At 36.7% G+C, this 19,539-nt stretch overlaps 1 protein-coding gene across 5 annotated transcripts in view; it reads left to right on the forward strand.

Moving 5' to 3' along the window:
• RALGAPA2 (Ral GTPase activating protein catalytic subunit alpha 2) overlaps positions 1-19,539 on the forward strand; it is a 324,790-nt gene that overhangs the window by 138,588 nt on the left and 166,663 nt on the right. For 4 of the 5 annotated variants that reach the window (XM_035005755.1, XM_035005753.1, XM_035005752.1 and 1 more), the window contains 5 exons: positions 1,109-1,199; positions 2,608-2,784; positions 15,613-15,806; positions 16,615-16,713; positions 16,947-17,102. In XM_035005755.1, the coding sequence (XP_034861646.1) occupies positions 1,109-1,199; positions 2,608-2,784; positions 15,613-15,806; positions 16,615-16,713; positions 16,947-17,102 (717 nt within the window). The remainder of the gene's footprint in view (positions 1-1,108; positions 1,200-2,607; positions 2,785-15,612; positions 15,807-16,614; positions 16,714-16,946; positions 17,103-19,539) is intronic. The other variant, XM_035005751.1, reaches the window with a different exon arrangement.

Genomic DNA, 19,539 nt, shown 5'->3' on the forward strand with positions numbered 1-19,539 from the left:
ATTTTCTTATTTGTCTTTTCTTCTCCTTTTCCACTGTCAAAAGCCTTATCCTCTCATTCCTTAATCACTATAACAATTCCATAGCAATTTTCTTCTTAATTTTAATCTATCCCACAAATAAGTACTAGACTTATCTTTCTAGTTATATTTTTAATCACAGTAAACTATTGTCTGGAACATACAGTTGCTCGTTTTGTCAATATTGGGTTGAAATTTGTAAGCCTGATGTTGAAGGCCAGTTGGCAGCTACCTCTTTTAGAAGGTGGTCTGCATTTTCTTCTTAACATTTTCCTTCTTCATCTGACTGCCTTGCATGGCCTGCTATATAATCAGCTTCTTTTCCTGCACATAGAACTTGCTGATTACTACTCAGTGCTTCCTGCCTTGAATCCCCTCCTGCCTTCTCTCTACCACTTCATGTCTGTTGCCTTCTTGAACAGCTCTCCTGTAACTGTGAGCCAATTAAGGTAACACTTTATTCTGCATACCTTTTAGAGAGAGTTTACTTGCATATTTTGCTTATGTACCCTGTAATCATTTTGTGTAATGTGTATGTTTTGTCTCTCCAAGCAAGTTATAAATTTTAGAGCATACAGATTGCCTCCAAATGTTTTAGTCCTCTCTATTTAGCACAAGGTTTAGTGTGGAGTGGTGCTCAGAAAAGTCTGTTGCATATTTAACAAGGAGGCACTGAGCGACCTTTAGATGTCTGGGTAGAGTTTACACCTTCCCTGCCAGCATCCTCACCATTCCTGGGCAGCTCAGGCCTTCTGCAGAATTGGTTTCACTATGTATGTGTGCTCAAGCAGAGGTACAAATAAAACTTTAAAATAAATTATTTCCATAGAAACTGGCATCCCTTCTCAGTAGATCAGTTTAATTGGATGTCACTTGACAAAGGAGAAGCCAAAAATTTCAGATCTTGAGTAATTTGTAATTCAATTATAGTAATTTGTGAACACATATCCTTCAAATGGAAAACATCATTCAGTTTTTTGTTGCTATTATTATTGTTTCTTTTTCTTTAGAAATGCGAACTAGAAACTTAACAGTCTTATAAAAATTAGAACTTTCCTGTCACAAATGTATTATTTCTTTTTGTCTGAAGATCTTAGTTCGAAGAAGCAGCAGCCCTGCTGAATTGGATTTAAAAGATGATTTGCAGCAGACGCAAGGAAAATGTAAGGAAACACAGAAGAGTAAGTTCCAGGAAATGCAGTCTCTGTTCATCCAACTTCAGAGTCATCTATTTTGTTTTCTTCTACTTTCTGACTTGTATGATATCTTATCCTTTGAGGAGACATGGTTGTGAAATGGGACATTTTTATTCCTGGAATCCCAGGATTGATGGACGGTACACATGTGCAGTAAAACAGATCCAGTCCATTATGTGTGCCATAGAGGCCTGTCATTCCACCCTGGGCCTTTCTCCATCTGAGAGGCACAAGCAAGGCCAATGGCTGGGTGACCAAACAGACCCAGAAGGAAAAGTGATCTTCCCCAGAAAGTTCCCACAGGCTAGGAGCAAAATGCTTCAGAAGTACATTGAGGTCAATGGTATAAGTATTTAAAAAATGAAATTTGATTCAAATCCTTAGACATATTATATACTGCATGTAGACTATGGCCCTAATAATCTGCTTCCCTGAAGTCAGCTGCCTGGCTGCCCCCTTCTCAGAAGCGTAGTAAACAACTCCTGCAGATCTAGGGTGCTTTTGGTAGAGGCAGAGGAGCTCCTCTTAGGCTCTACCTTCAGACCCTGTTGGCTTGGAGTTCTGTGGCAGATGAAGGTAGGGACCTGACACGTTAGTTACTGGGGCAACTTTCAGTTTATCTGGTGGCTGGGACAACTTGCAGCTCTTGGCACGTGAAGAGAGGACAGCAGATTAGAAGCAACAAGGCTGAGGGACTGTCAACAGTGAATGCAAAGAGCAGACAGGAAGGGTAGACACATAAAACTGTTAGGAAGTAGACAGAAGACTTGGAGGAGCAGACTGTCTAGGTCTGTTTTGTGTCAGACTAAATAACTCTATAAGGCTTAATAGCCTTTGAAAGCATCATTGTATTATGACAAATTAGAACTTTTTAGTGTTTAAAGGGGAGAATTTCTTTTGGAGAAAATCTTTTGCAGTTGGACACCTCATCCCCCAGTGAGCCTGGGTGATTCACACGAGGTTTAGGTCTAAACATTGAACTCAAGGTAAAAAGCATCCTTAGGCTCTTGTAGCTGGTAGAATAAACTTGCATTTGTGGTGAAAGGAATTTCCATCATCTTCTTCCACCTGTGCCCTTTCGTAGTTGAGTAGGTTGCAGTAGAAAGCTGAACGACTTGATGTAATCTTTTGGGGATATGGGATAACTGAATTGAAGACTCCCTTGAAAAGATTGTCACTTGGTAATACGTAGGGGAGCTCATAATGACCATTAATGCCCTGCACCTAGGAGCTTTGTTTGTGACCAAGATCCCCACAATGTCAGCTTTTGAGCCCCCATCCCCTGAACGATTCCTGCTGTATCAGCTGTTTAGTTACTTGCATGTTGGTGATTGGGAACATTCTGATTTGCAGCTATTTGTTATCTCAGACTTCGGTTCTTCCATTGTGCCAGGTGAAGGTATCAGCAGTGACACAGCTCTGGGCTATAACAATGAGGTAGAGCTGTCCATGAGCCCATGGCCAACCTGTGAGGAAGACCCAGAACTGAACACTCCCACAGATGGTGTGACTGACTCCGATGCCCGCCATTGGTTACAACTTAGTCCCACCGATGCTTCGAACTTAACAGGTAACTGCATCTTTGAAAAAGAGGCACCAGTGTGACCAGTTGGGAATCCCAGAGTTTCCCAGTTGCAAGAATTCTAGGAATCCTTTAGCACAATGATGATGGGGTGCTACCTCCAGCCAAACTGATGTGGCAGCCCCAACCACCTGTACATAATCAGTCATGAATTCTCCGAGTCCAGTGTGGAAAAGATCCTAAAACAGTGGTCAGACACAGGAGGAAGCAGGCCATGCTGACGACCACTGTCCACCATGGGAGCGAGTGATGATACTCATGCCAAGCCTTTGCCATCCCTGACCAAATTTGCTTGACTCTGGAAACAGAAGAGTGATTTATCCAACTCACATGTATCACAAATCCAGAATAAGTCAGAGAGTCTGAATAGCTTATTGATTAATATTTTCTTTAATTTTTACAATAAAATGTTTGACACATACAAGGTAAGTTGTGACCTATATGTAAGTTATGGGCCATAGTAATAAAATGATCACGTGTGAGCCTGCTACCCAACCTAAGAAATAGAATGGCTCCCACACCAGTGAAGTTCTCTGTAGGCCCTTCTCAAGTCCCTTCCCTTCTTTCCTCATCCAGTTGCCCTAGGTGCCCCAATTTATTCAATAATAATTCCCTGATTTCTTTATAGTGTAACCACATATATCTGCATCCTGAAACCATGTATCATGTCATTTAGATTTTAGACTTCTAAAAAATGATATCATATTCTGTGTTTTTTGCTACTTTTCTCCCCTGAGTAATGTATTTTTAAGATTCATGAATGGACTACAGAGGCAAACTTTCTGGATCTGCATCCAGGCTTTGCCAACTAATTGTTGGGTGGCCTTGAGCAAGTTAATCTCTCTGTCAATTTTGTAAAATATAGAGAGTAATAGTCCCTATTATAAGATTGTTGGAGGAATAAATATGTAAACACATAAGCCAGGTGCACAGAACAGTGCATGTGGAAGCGCTCTGCAGTTTTAGCTATACACATGCGTGCATGTGCGCGCACGCACACACACACACACACAAGTCCTTCCTGGCCTACCATATTCATGCTTATGTGCAGATACCTTTTAGGAAAACAACAACAAGCTAGAAAGCACAAGTTGAGTAAAAAGTGCTATTAAAATGCTAAAAATCATTTTAAAATTATAAGTAAAGTCTAAAATTTTGCCTTAGTTTTTTTTTTAACCAGGCAAACTTTGGTTTTCATTAATTATTTTATAAAATTTAACTAGTCTCTAATGTTCCTGGAAATTGCTGATGGAGTAACATCAAAACTTCATAAAATTTACATAGAAAAATGGTGTTGAGTAAAATCGTTTATCTGTGAGATAGATAAGACCAAGACGTATGATCTTAATGTGTATTTAATGTGTGGTATTTTAATAATAGAATAGATTCATGAACGAAGAAAAACAAACCATTTAGCCATAAGTGAATAATGCATTGCCTTATAATATTGCAGTGCTGTCCTTAAAAGACAGTGGATATCTTTGGTTTATGTATTCAAAGCTGCCAATGGTAGAAGCTTTGCAGAGTCAGTGAGAAAATTATTGGCAAAATCATGTGCTTAGTTTTATAAATTATTGGATAGCAATTTGTGCTTCTCAAATTTTTGATTCTTTTAAAACCGAGTTAAAATTTTTTACATATAATGATATATAGATATATGTAATAATTTTAAATAATAATACTATAAATTTGTAAGGGATTTAACAGTTTACAAAGAATTTTGAGTCATCTTCTCTGATTCTGGATGGTAAGCAGTCCAAGTCTTATAAATGTTGCTTTAGAAATGGAGAAACCGGGACACAGAGAAATCATATTGTCTGTCTGGAAAGTAATTGCCAGAGTTGGAACTGGCTTCCAGAGTGTTTTGACTCCAGTGCAGCGCTATGTCTACTCCTTTCTACTGCATTGCTGTTCAAATTACAACTGCAACCCCCTTTAAACCATTTGAGAATTATTTATATATTTATGAAATAAATGGCTTCTTTGGGTCCAGTATACAGATTATCCAAGGGAAATCATCATCGTAATACTGTCAAAGGCAATAGTGAATTTTCAGTAAGTTGAATTTACTTAAACAAGAACTAGTTTTAATTATTTTTATTGAAAAGAAAGAAAATTGGGTACCTACTTCTTTTGTCTGTCCTTTGGAAAGATTAGTTTTGATCCCATTTCAGAGTATGCATGGGACAGGTCAATTTAATAAACTTGTGTGAGGTAATTTTATATAATGCACTCTATGTTGTGATTAACTCCTCCAAATACTTTGTTCTTCTTTGAAATACTAATATAGAGACTCAGTACACTCAGTTCAATAGTTCATCTTGTCATCTGTGAAAAGGACAAACTGTAATATGATAAGGTTTAAGGATTATCACAGTTCTGAATTTAACTTTCTGTTCTTAAGAGAACAATTTCTTCATAAATGTACGAAATAAAACTCATGTTAGCCTGATCTTTAGGACATGCAAAGAGAATGATCAAACTGAGTGTTTCCTTCTTTCTCATTGAATAATCCTACCAGTTATCAAATATTTAGCATAATAAACTGCTTCTGAAATCTTGAATTCCTTCATCACTGGCAAGCTAATAGTTTTATATTTGTTTTCTTGTTTACATTATTACATGTTTCCTGAAAATAACAGGTAAATTTATTTTTCTTCATTTCAAAATGGGGATTTGTTTTAATCAAGTACGGCAAGACATGAAGACATGGAAATGATTGTTGTGAAGGAACAAGTTTATACTCATAGGTCCGTAGAAACAGGGCCATGGTATGCCATGCTGGTGCAAGGTGGGGGAGACACATGGGGAAGCATCAGGATTGATCAGGAGAGGGGAGAGAGAAGGAAACATGGGCAACATCCTTTATTGTCTTTTCAAGGCAAGGCTGGTGAAGCACATTTAGGATTGGCTAGTTTGAATAAATTCAGCTGATTTTGGAACATTGACTGGTTGCCTGGTTCCTGATCGTGGGGTGCTTAGGCTTTGATGTGTAGCAGCTAGATAAAGGAGGTAGTTGGGAAGTATGAGTGTTGGATTGGTGGGTTTACGTATGAAAGACACATGAACTGTTTGCTATCTCTAGGAGTTAACTAACCCTGGGAGGGGCAGTCTCTTCCTGGTCAGGAAAACCCTAGATGGCAGAGCATCAAGAATACAGAAAATAATAAAATATAGCTAATACATACATAAATTTTGCTCTGTTGAGGTCATGATTTTGGAGGGAAATATTTATGACTTTATAGCTAGGAAGCAGTATTGCTATTGACCTCATCTCTTTTTTAGCAAATAATTTACAAACTCGAAATATTGATATTTATGCTATAAGAAATAAAAAGATGAATAAGTCATAGCCGTGTCTGACTTAAGAGCTTACCAAGAAGACAGAAGACATTTATCCTGATAGCCACAAGCAGTAGATAAGTGTTACAGTTTTTTAAAGAAAGCTTTAATCACAGGGATAGACAACTAAGACTAATGGAATGGAATATAAAATACATACTGAATCCACACAGGCATGGAATTGTGATATATGAAAGACTTGGCATTCCAGATCTGACAAGGAAAGAATATATTGTTCAACAAATGCCTGTGGACAAGTATTTAGCCATACGGAGAAAAACTAAATAGAATCCCTACCTCACACCATGCTCACAGATGGATAGAATACTGAAATGTGAAAAGATTTTAAAACTTTTAGAAGAAAAACATTTTCTAAAAACATGTCTAAGACCTTGAGTTAGGGAAGATTTTCTTAATCAAGATTTAAAAAAAGCCATCAATCATTTTCAATCAATATCAATGAGAAAAATATCAATCATTAATTCAACTTTAGCATACTTAAGATTTTTTCATTATCAGAAAAACTTTAAGAATTCCAAAGGTTTACAGAACTCCAAAGGGTACAAGCCAGCTTTGGTGCTCTTTCCTTTCCAGGTGTCTGTCAGGTCAGTGATACATTTTAAGATAAGACTCAGTAAGATATTGTATCAAACATATTTAGTTTATTTGAAGGAGGCTCTTCGGTATTACCCCACTGGAATATAAGCTTTAGGAGTGAGGGGTTGTCAGTTGTGGTCACAGCAGATTCTTGACTCCTAGAATGGTGCATAGCAGGAGAGAACATTCAATAAATACTTGAATCAATAACTGAATAAGCTTTAAGTTGCAGGCTACTGTATTATTTAGTTAAAAACAGAAATTGCATGGAGCACTGGGTGTTATATGAAAACAATGGATCGTGGATCACCACATCAAAAACTAATGATGTATGGTGACATAACATAATAAAATTAAAAAAAAAAAAGAATTTTAAAATTTAAAAAACAGAAATTAAATTTTAACCTTTTTTGGGGCGCCTGGGTGGCTCAGTTGGTTAAGCGACTGCCTTCGGCTCAGGTCATGATCCTGGAGTCCCGGGATCGAGTCCCGCATCGGGCTCCCTGCTCGGCAGGGAGTCTGCTTCTCCCTCTGACCCTCCTCCCTCTCATGCTCTCTGTCTCAAATAAATAAATAAAATCTTTAAGAAAAAAAAAATTTTTTTAACCTTTTTTAAGAATAAAAAGTCCGTAAGATTTAGTTTCAAAATCTCTTTCATCTAGTGTATTTATCACAGTCCTGCCTCCAAATGTTATAAAAATCTTTTTACCACTTATGCTTTTAATTATAGCTGTGCATATGAATTACATTCACTGTTACCTGCCACCAAAACTGTTCTTGCAGGAACAAGGTTTGTGAGCATTCTCTGCCATTGTGCACACTTTTGGCATTTTCACTAGGCTTTGACCTACTTTGAAGTCATGAAATTATAAGAAAAATAACAGTGATAGACTACCAGGGGATTGGTTGCTCACCTTCTAAAATCTTTAAAATGAACAATGTCTGGAAAGCAGATGAGGAAGAAGAGGAGAGTCAGGCCGTAATGGTGGTCAACAGAACGCCAACCCGCTACTTCTCCACTTTTGATCATCAAAATCCAGGCCTGATTTTTCTGGTCCCAGAATGAAGGTGTTTCAGTCGAGCCTTTGGGTTTGTGCCTTTTGTTTAGTTTTCAAATTGAAAGGGAAATTCATCTGCAAAGCGCCAGCTATGTTTCTTCAACATTCTACCAAGACTATATAAAATTGCAGCCATGTGAAATCAGCATGTGGTCTCTAAGGGCCTGTTTTACCAATTACCAGGATATTTCATAGCTAAAATCCTTTGCATATTTGCAAAGTTCTATACTTTAGATTTCTCTGCTAAAATCATGTGTGTTTGGAGAAAGATGATATGATTTTGTTTGTGAGAATTTCCACATTAATAAAATTTTTAAATGGCTCTGTAGCATTTAGTAATAATGAAACAGAACAGTACTAGACGAGCATGCTAGCTTGCTCATAAAAAAGAAAATAAATACTTGGTATTTTTAGGGTGAAATGAAATTTTCTGAAATCTCTCAAATCCCCATTTTTAATTAAGTGCTGCTTCACTGAGGAACCATCTACATGTAAAATGTCAGCATCTGTTCTGTTACTTATGCCATGAATGGAATAATTTTGGGCAAAAACATTTCAATTCATTTTTAAAAATTTCACAGTAATATTGAGCATGCAGTCACTTCAAATACTTCTAAAGGACTCAACACATTTTGATAATGTGGTGAAGGATGTTTCCTAGGATTTTATCATTGAGGTATAAATTTTTCTGAGAGCAAAGCAGTATTAAAACAGACTTTCTACATGGGATTCTTTCATAACTGAGACAGTATTAGTTGGCAGGTAGCAGGGACATACAGGTGATGAGGTACCTGGCCTACATTTACTTGAAGTGTTACTCAGCCAGAGTTCAGTGTGATTGGAATGCTGGGGACTGATCTCTCTTTGGATGGCTGCATTTTGGGTGGTAGTAAGGGATGAAACAAAGCTGCAAATCATCTAATCCCCTTACCTTTTTTCTTTTTTTAACCCCTAAGGAGATTAAAGACATGATGACATTCTTTATGAGAAAAATAAATGCCATATTATGCTATTTGTTCACTTGGGGGCTTATGTTGATTTACAAGCATTCATTAAGGCTTCAGCATAACTTTTCAGACTGACAGATGCACTTATTTTACTGATTAAACGTTAGGAGGGGGTCTCTCTTTTGAGGCTTTATAGAAATCAAGAACCTAGAAGGCCCATAATTAGGCTTTTGCTCTGTCTACCTCCTGTCTTTCAGGCACAGTATATAGGAATTCCAGCTTGGATTATATCTGCACATTGTATTGTTTCTCCTCAACTGATTATATGATACCACTGTGGGAAATAAAGATGTGTTTTCCTCTAAGAAGGAACAGTGCTTCTGTGTTCTGGAAGGCCTTTCTATGACACTATGTGCCATCCTTATTAAATCCTTTGTTCAGTATCTTGGACTCTTTCCATAATTAATATAATAAGCTATCAGCAACTGTGTGGGTACAGTGTTGAAGGATACAGAACTGTTCTTGGATCTGCCCTGGCTCCTTGTCATGTTAACTCCTTGCTGTTTGTTGGCTCCTTGAGTTCCTCACATCCATAAATTGTGCTTCAATTTCTTTGACCAACTTTTATACTTAAATGACACTCAAATGGGTGTTGATAATTGCCTAGAAATCAGTCTGTGTGTGGGGTGAGGAACAGAACTTTGGGAATGATTATGTTCAGAATGTATATTGTAAGACAGTAGAGAAAGGGGATTAGTGATGAAGGTGAGACACAACTCTTTAAACTCCCTCCAAAGGTTCAAAGGAGAAACAAAGCGGGGTGCCTAGCTGGCTCAGTTGGAAGAACATGGTGACTCTTGATCTTGGGGTTGTGAGTTCGAGCCCCATATTGGGTGTAGAGATTGTTTAAATAAACAAACTTAAAAAGAGAGAGAGAAGCAAAACAAAGGTGACTTAAACAGGAAGCTGAAAGTAAGATGTTAGAAATGAAATCAAATAAGTCAGCAACTATAATAAATACAAACCATGTAAACTTGCAGTTAAAATCGGAAGCTCTTGGGTTAGACTGAAGAAATAAAACCCAGCCATATGATGTTTACAAGAGGTAACCCTAATACATCATGTACAGGAAGATCCTAAGTAAGTAAATAACTACGTAGGTAGCTAGGAAGAAAGACAGACTGCTGAGCTAACTGTATGTCAGTCACATAAACTTTAAAGCAGAAATGACTTATTAGAGCAGTAATTCTGAATTTATATGAACTTCATAGCCTCCAGATACATGAAGCAAAATTGGACAGAATTATAAGGAACTACTGATAAAACCATAATCGTAGTAGGAAATTTTAATGAGTTCTCATTAATTGATGAGTGAAGCAGAAAAAACATTGGAATAGAGAAGAAGTACATGATATAATTAATCCTGATTGAATGGATATATATAAAAAACTTTGAAATAAATTAAAAATATGTGTGATTTTTAAAAGCACGTGGAACATTTACAGAAATTGACCAATTAGATCATTAAGTCTCAACACATGTCCATGCTTTGAAACATCCTGTGAATATGATGAAATAAGTTAAGAACAAAAAGATAAAAGAAAAATGCATTAAGAAACTAAAAACTGCACCTCAAATAAATTAAGTCCAAAAAGAAATTAAACTGTGAATTAGAAAATATTTCAAACTGAACTACAGTGGAGGCTACATATCGAAATCTCTAGATTGTCACTGAAGACTTATATGGAGGGAAAAAAAAAATGGCCTTAGGTGTGTATATGAGAAGAGAAAATTATTGATCTGTGTGCCCTATTCAAAAAATTAGGAAAAGAATGGCAGACTAATAATATATAGAAGTTAATAAAAGAGGAAATAATAAAGCTAAGAGCATGCACATATACACTAGAAAGCAAAGAATCAAAAACCACTCTTTAAAAGAATAAAATAGCCAAGTAAGCACGATTAATCAAGGAAAAATTAATGAGGGTGAAAAGGGAACAGAACTATAAACAATATAAGTTTTAAAAAACAATATAGTAGGTTAATTTGAATAGATTATAAAAATAAAGGACAATTCCCTGTTTTACTGAAGCTTCAAATAAAAGAGAAGCTATCTTTTCCTGTTCCAGAGATTAGGAAGAAAGCTCCCTAAATTCTGTTATTTACCTTGTGATACCTTGACAGTAAAATCAGACAAGGTCAGTATTGAAAAAGGAAAAAGAGTCCATCTCACACGTCAAGGATGCCCACTCTCGCCCCTGTTGTTCAACGTAGTACTAGAAGTCCTAGCAACAGCAATCAGACAACAAAAAGAAATAAAAGGTATTCAAATTGGCAAAAAAGAAGTCAGCTCTCTCTCTTCGCAGGTGATATGATACTTTATGTGGAAAATCCAAAAGACTCCACCCCCAAATTAATAGAACTCATACAGCAATTCAGTAATGTGGCAGGATACAAAATCAATGCACAGAAATCAGTTGCTTTCTTATACGCTAACAATGCAACTGTAGAAAGAGAAATTAGAGAAACGATTCTATTTACAATAGCACCAAAAACCGTAAGATACCTCAGAATAAACCTAACCAAAGAGGTAAAGGATCTATACTCTAGGAACTACAGAACACTCATGAAAGAAATTGAAGAAGACACAAAAAGATGGAAAAACATTCCATGCTCATGGATCGGAAGAATAAACATTGTTAAAATGTCTCTGCTACCCAGAGCAATCTAGACCTTCAACGCCATCCCGATCAAAATTCCAATGACATTTTTCAAAGTGCTGGAACAAACAATCCTAAAATTTTAATGGAATCAGAAAAGACCCCGAATTGCCAAGGAAATGTTGAAAAAGAAAAACAAAGCTGGAGGCATCACATTGCCTGATTTCAAGCTATATTACAAAGCAGTGATCACCAAGACAGCATGGTACTGGCACAAAAACAGACATACAGACCAATGGAACAGAATAGAGAGCCCAGATATGGACCTTCAACTCTATGGTCAAATAATCTTCAACAAAGCAGGAAAAAATATGCAATGGAAAAAAGACAGTCTCTTCAATAAATCGTGCTGGGAAACTTGGACAGCCACATGCAGAAGAATGAAACTCGACTATTCTCTAACACCATACACAAAGATAAACTCAAAATGGATTAAAGACCTCAGTGTGATTGAGATACCACCTTACACCAGTTAGAATGGCAAAAATGGACAGGGAAAGAAACAACAAATTGTTGGAGAGGTTGTGGAGAAAGGGGAACCCTCTTACACTGTTGGTGGGAATGCAAGTTGGTACAGCCACTTTGGAAAACAGTGTGGAGGTGCCTCAAAAAATTAAAAAGAGAGCTACCCTGTGACCCAGCAATTGCACTCCTGGGTATTCACCCCAAAGACACAGATGTAGTGAAAAGAAGAGCCATATGCACCCCAATGTTCATAGCAGCAATGTCTGCAATAGCCAAACTGTGGAAAGAGCTGAGATGCCCTTCAACAGATGAATGGATAAAGAAGATGTGGTCCATATATACAATGGAATATTACTCAGCCATCAGAAAGGATGAATACCCAACTTTACATCAACATGGATGGGACTGAAGGAGATTATGCTAACTGAAATAAGTCAAACAGAGAAAGTCAATTATTATATGGTTTCACTTATTTGTGGAACATAAGGAATAGCATGAAGAACATTAGGAGAAGGGAGGGAAAAATGAAGGGGGGGGATGGGGGGAAAGACGAACCATGAGAACCTATGGACTCTGAGAAACAAACTGAGGGTGTTAGAGGGGAGGGGGGTGGGCGGATATGTTAGCCTGGTGATGGGTATTAAGGAGGGCATGTACTGCATGGAGCACTGGGTGTTATACGAAAACAATGAATCATGAACACTACATCAAAAACTAATGATGTGTGGTGACTAACGTAACATAATAAAATTAAATTAAATTTAAAAAACATATCAACAAATAAACTAAACTAAATAAAGTATTAGCAAATGAAGTCCAAAATATTGGGAAAACATCATACATACATCAGAGCTAAGAGAAGTTCACTTCAGAAATGTGAAAGCAAAGAATAATAATATGATGAAAAAAAACCTATCATGAGAAAGACCGCAGACAAATCCCAGTTGAACAACATTCTACAAAATACCTGATCAGTTCTCCTCAAAACAGTTAAGGTCATCAAAAACAAGGACACAGCCAAGAGGAGGTGAAGGAAACATGAAATTAAATATAATGTGGTATCCTGGATGGACTCTTGGAACAGGAAAAAAAAAGATACTAGGTTAAAAACTAAAGAGATCTAAATGAAGTATGGACTTTACATAACAATGTTTCAACATTGGTTCATTAATCATAGTAGATGTACCATACTTACATAAGGTGTTAGCAATAGGGGATGTTAAATTAGACATTTGTCTAATGTTAAGTTAGACATAAATCCACAAGGACAAGGATGGCAGGAAAAAAGACAGTAGTGACCAACGTGACCAAGGCATCGGCAGACCTGAGAACACCGAATCCTGTGTCAGTACAAGGGAAAGCCAAGAAGCAACCTGACTACAGTTACTGCAGTTTCCCTAAAAGGGTTAGAAAATTGTCCATAAGAGGTAGCTATAGAAGCAGGAGGTAAAACCAGGAAGACTGTAAGTCTGTTTAAGAGAGGGTGGGAGGATGGGTTGGCCTGGTGATGGGTATTAAAGAGGGCGCATTCTACATGGAGCATTGGGTGTTATATGCAAACAATGAATCATGGAACACTACATCAAAAACTAATGATGTAATGTATGGTGATTAACATAACATAAAAAAAAACCCTCAAATTTGAAAAAAAAAAAGATTGTTAGAATTTAATCCCAGAAGGAAGAGCAAATAAATTAGGTTTCTGGCCTGGAGTCACCAATACTGAGCTGAGTGTAGAGGTGCTATCTTGAAAACAAAGGAACTAAATAAGATTTTGCATACTCTGAGCAGTAGAGAGTCTTTTTCCTAGAATTTGAGTTCTGAAAAAAAAAAAAAAAACCCAAAACCCTAAAGATAAGTATGTCTGAGGTTCTCTGAGAACATGGTGAAACTTAACAAAGATCATACCTGTGCACTACACTTCCATTCAGCTCTTTGTGGACCATTCTTAAATATGAACAGATAGCCAAGGATCCCCAGCCATTTGAAGAGGATGTCTAATACGAAAAGTATGAGACAAATAGAAGAATATGAGATGAAGTAGGGTGGAGCGTATCTTAAAAGGAGTTTGAAAAAAATGGGGGAGTCTGTTTCACCCATCCCCCCATGAAAGGGATTAAGAGTGCACTTAATCTTGATGAGCACTGAGTAATGTATAGAATTATGGAATTGCTATTTTGTACCCCTGAAATTAATGTAACACTAAAATTTTTTAAAATTTAGAATGAAAAAGCAAAAAAAGGAGTAGTCTGGGAAGAAATAAAATTTTTAAAAGCTATTAATATCTTTAGAGAAATAAGAATATATTGCATCCATGAAACAAGGATCAAGGGTATAAAAATGAACAGAAAACAAGAAAGAGCTTTTGGATATTAAAAATATGACAGCAGAAATAAAATCAAGTCAATGGAAGTTAGTACTTGAAAGTCAGTAGTTGAAAGCACCAATGAATTGGCAAATACAGTGGCTGGAAATAGATACCAGGGCACTTCATGAGACTTCTGAACACTAGGTACAAAAAGAGGCTGCTAAAATTTTGCGGAGTTAATAATTTTTCATGAAATAATTTCAAGCATCAGAATGCTGCTAAAATCACAAAGGAAACTATAAAAAAATTGGAGCAAAGCATTTCCATCATAGAATTCTCTACCCAACCAAACTGTGGACTACAAGTCAGGGAACAAACACTTCGAGATATGTAGGGGCATGCTCCTTTCTCAGGCACCCCTGGAAGATAGCCTACTAAAACGAAGAAATATCAAAGAAATACTGCCTGTCATTTTGTGATTCTGGTCTTTAAAAAGAGGACTATAAACATACATTCACACAAAAACCTGTAAGCAAATGTTTATGGTAACCTTATTTATAATCACTAAAAACAGGAAACTATCCAAATGTCCTTCAACAGGTGAATGGATAAAGTGGGATACATCCATAAGATGGAATATTCATCTGCAATAAGAAGAAACAACCACACGGATGGATCTCAGATGCATTAAGCTGTGTGACAGCACCCAGACTAAAAGAATATATACTGTAGGATTCCATTGATATGACATTCTGGAAAAGGCAAAACTATAGGGACAGAAAACAGCAGTGGTTGCAAGGGGCGAAGAAGAGGGAGGGAGGGGACTTATTATAAAGGAGCACTTTTGGAGTGATGAGATTATTCCTTGTATCAATTTTCATGACAGTTTGTGGTAACAGTGACGTGATTGTATACACTTCTGAAAACTCCTTGAGTGTAAAAAGGATAAAATTTATTGTAAGCAAATTATACCCCAATAAACCTGAGTTAATAACAGTCTCCACAAATGTCACCCCAGCAATGAGGTCTTCCCTGGCCACCTATTTTTCATGGCCCTGTTCCCTACCCATCCTGCCCAAGGTTCTCCTCCTTCCCCTCCCTCCCCTGTTTTATGAAACCCTCCCTTCCCAGGATCTCCAGAAACGGTTTTACCATCTCTAGGTTATTGCCCTTTTAGTTCGAGGAATCAAAGTCATTTGACCTTTCTTCATTGACTCAGCTTTTCTATCCTTTCAAATCATCAGCCATTGCACACTTTTCATCTTCATCTTATTTTACTCTGAATATATAAATTGTCAAGCATCGGTAATTTGCATTAAAGAGAAAAGATTGTACTGATGAAATCAAGATTGTGTTTACAGACATGTTTTTCTCCATAGATAGCAGTGAGTGCCTTGCCGATGACTGTAGTATAATTGCTGGAGGGAACCTCACTGGTTGGCACCCAGACTCTGCTGCTGTGTTATGGCGAAGAATCTTGGGAATCCTCGGGGATGTGAATAATATCCAGTCACCCAAGATTCACGCCAAAGTGTTTGGCTATCTCTATGAACTCTGGTACAAACTAGCAAAGGTATGTCCTGCTACATTACCTGTTAGTCTAATGGGGGAAATTGATTTATCATGTAACATAAAAACTGTGTTGCAATTAATGTATTCTGGAACACGGATTAGGTGTGTAGACAAAGTATGTTTGATTGTCAAAGAGTAAGTAATAACTTACAATTTGGTCATTTTATAAATGCAGAAGAGTTATTTAATACATACGGAGAATATTACTATAGGACATTAAAGGAATAGGGTACTATTCACTATACACTTTTATAAAAGTGATGCTGGTTTTATTGTACAAAATTTGAAAAATATAGAAAAATATAAGAAGAAAATTAACATCATCATCCCACAGAGATAACCCGTATATAGTTTTATTTCTGTGGCTAAATACATTTTTACAAAGGTAGAATCTTAGAATACATACAGTTTTCATTCTGGTTTTTGTTTATAATGTATGATTACCCTAGGTTATTAAGTTTTTTGTTTTTTATTTTTGTTTTTCAAAAACGATTTATATTTATACAGTATAACTTGTTAAGCCATTCCTTACCATGTAGAATTCAGGACCTCCCCAGGCATTAACACTCTAGGGAAAACAATGCCCTAGTTTTGTATTAAATCTAAAACCATGTCCAGTAAGTGGGACACACAATTCAAAATTACAGTAGATCTCACAGTAAAAGAAAAAATTGTAAATGTTGTAGGTTTTTACTCAACGTACAGAAATTTAATGAGAAGCAGCTATTTGGCTATGGAACACAATATTGAAATATTGTTGGGATAAGCTAAGCATGACCTTTCCTAAAATTCTCCTCTCTCTGACTTAGATACGGGATAATCTGGCAATAAGCCTGGATAACCAGTCTTCTCCGTCTCCACCGGTCCTGATCCCACCACTCAGAATGTTTGCATCATGGCTATTTAAGGCAAGTGGATATGTGTTTATTCCTTTATTGCAATTTCCTCTTCCTTTGTGAAATTGAGTTTAAAAAATGTAATTGCCCAAGACTGCACATTTTGAAGACAAGCTGAATCTTACTAAAGCCACTGTATCCCTCATCTCCATAAACAACTCTTATAGAATACTGAGAAGTAAATGAAATGTTGAAATGCTCTGCATCTGGAGTTGATTAAATCTTTAAACTCATCTCCTTGGCAGGCGACAGCGTTGCCAAATGAATATAAGGAAGGCAAACTACAAGCCTACAGACTGATCTGTGCCATGATGACCAGACGCCAGGATGTTTTGCCAAACTCGGACTTCCTGGTGCATTTTTACCTTGTGATGCACCTGGGATTAACCAGCGAGGATCAGGTATTCTGTGACTCTGTTATCACGGTAGCCCACAAGGTGGAAACACAAGCCCACAAGGTGGAAAGTGCATATGACTTTTTGTAGGTTAAATTAGGGTTCATGAAAATACATCAAGCACATTAAAATTCTCAGTAGTTTCAACTCTTCTACACACAGCAACCACATTGGTCTTCCAAAAATGTAAATCAGATTTCATCACATCCCTGTTTCTTTTCTCCGCTGACCTTGCATTGCACCAACCAAATTTGAACTTTATTCTGTGGCTTACATAGTGCTAGATGAGCTAGCCTCAGCCTATGTTGTCAAATTCAAAAATGCTCTTTCAACCACTTTTGGTGGTGTTCTGCAGTAGATATTATTTGAAGAAAATTATTCTGGTCATTTAAAAATGTTTGAAAACTATTGTTTTAGTAGTTAGGATGTTTTTGTACAAGACCTCACTCATAAATTAGATGTCCTGACATTTCTCGATGAGGAGTTATCTTAATTTCTTCCAAAGGGTGGCTAAAAAGGGAACAGGTCAAAGGAGCTGCTAGAAACAGCCCATTCTTATAGATCCTGGGCGTGCAGGGTAGGATGTGGACAGTCCCTGGCCTGTCTCCCTTAGGAAGAGCCCTGCCAATGGGAACAGGAACTCTGAGGCCTGATTTGCTGAATGAATATCCAACAGGCAAGTGATAGGATTGGTTTGTACTTCACAGAGATTATTCTGGACTCAGTTTGGAAGATGGATTTGAAAATGTGACAGCGGTAGGATAGGGTGGGAGGTTGGGCCTGAAAGATTAATTAGGAAGTGGTTAAATGAATATAGAACTTTAAAATGATGAGAATTAAGATGATAGCACTGGGAATGGGAAGAAGGAATAGGAAAGATTCAAGAAGTTTTAAAGCATTTCATGTTATTACTAGGTCTTCTTGACCAATTAGAGATATGGAGAATGTTTTAGAATTTACCCTTGAAATGGTAGCTACTTATCAGTGACCTTGAATCATTCATGAACTACCAAGTAGTCATCCTGTCTGCATTTTTTTAATTCTTTGAATGTATAATAGAGACACACAGACCTTTTTGATACCCTTAGGATACATGTAAGAGGTCATTCTCCAGATTAGGCAGTTTTTCTCTGTTGCTTCAGAACATGCTTCTTGAAGCTTCTCGACCCTTCAGCTCTATTTAAAATTCTTGCAATACATCCCCTGGTACACAATGAGTTTTCATCATGGAGCTTTTATCTGAAGTAATAACCATACTGTCCTACTGAGCTGTCTTTGTCATACTTGCTCCAATTCCAGCAGTGCGTAGAGGACATCTCTATGTAACAGGCTGGACTTGGACCCACAGTCTCATTTATTTCCTAAATAAACGCAGAAATAAGATGTGAAAGCAGAAATGTTTGTACTCTGTGCTCAGATATTTGTAGCCATCATTGCAGGTGGAAGCATCTTTCACAGAATGATGCAACTTAGGGTGTGTGGAAGATTGAGGGATATAAATAAGGAAGAGAATGAACTCTCACAGATAACGAAATCCCTCAGTGACAGAAAAGACAAAGGTTTAGTTAACAACACAGTACTTTAAAGAGGTATTTTGCTAAGATTTTGCAGGGAAAAAAAATTTACTTGGAAATAATAATCAACTGTAGAATTTTCTCATTTAATGAAAACAAGTTAGAAGTCAGCAGCAACAAACACTTAGTATTCCTAGAATGAGTTTTCTAGAAAGTCACATAAATGGATGTGAATTTAGAATCACCTTTCTATTTTAAAGGCTGTTGGAGTGGAAATGAAACAACATGAGGTGAAATAAGAGTTTGAGAACCCAAAACATAATTTCAAAAAATATGATTTTACAGTGTAGAAAAAGAGAGTTTTCAGGTTTCATACTTAAAGTCATTTTCATTTTAAAATTATTTTAATATATGCCATGTTTTTGGTTAAGCTTGAACTTTTGTAGTTCATTGTAAAATACGTAAATCTTAAGTGTTGGCCCATTGCTAGCAGCGATCCCAATATCCAGAATCCTAAGACAAAACAGGGATGCCATAAATCTGTTTATAATCAGCTTATTGTCTAGCCATTAGATACTTGAATTTTTATGTGTGCTTAATAGAATTGGCTGTTTTGCTGTAACTTTAACAATTATTGGTATATGTTTTAGAAGCCCTGTCTGCCAAACAGAATTACTCTAAATAAACCTTATTTCTTTCCAGAAGAAAATTACACAGAAAACCTTCTAATGAAAGAAACTTTTCTCATTTAAGTAAGAAATGTCTCTGATAATTAGTTTAACTTTTGGTCCACATGCCTAAATGGATCATGGTGATTGTTCCAGAACTTATGTGTTCTTCTGAAAACAGATACTATATTAATTATAAAAAGACAAGAAGCACTTACTGTAGAGAATACAGTTAAATTCAATTTTTTAATTGGTGAACTG

Source organism: Mirounga leonina, unplaced genomic scaffold (genome assembly GCF_011800145.1).
Source record: "Mirounga leonina isolate KUSES-001 unplaced genomic scaffold, KU_Mleo_1.0 Mir_150, whole genome shotgun sequence".
Taxonomy (NCBI): Eukaryota; Metazoa; Chordata; class Mammalia; order Carnivora; family Phocidae; genus Mirounga; species Mirounga leonina.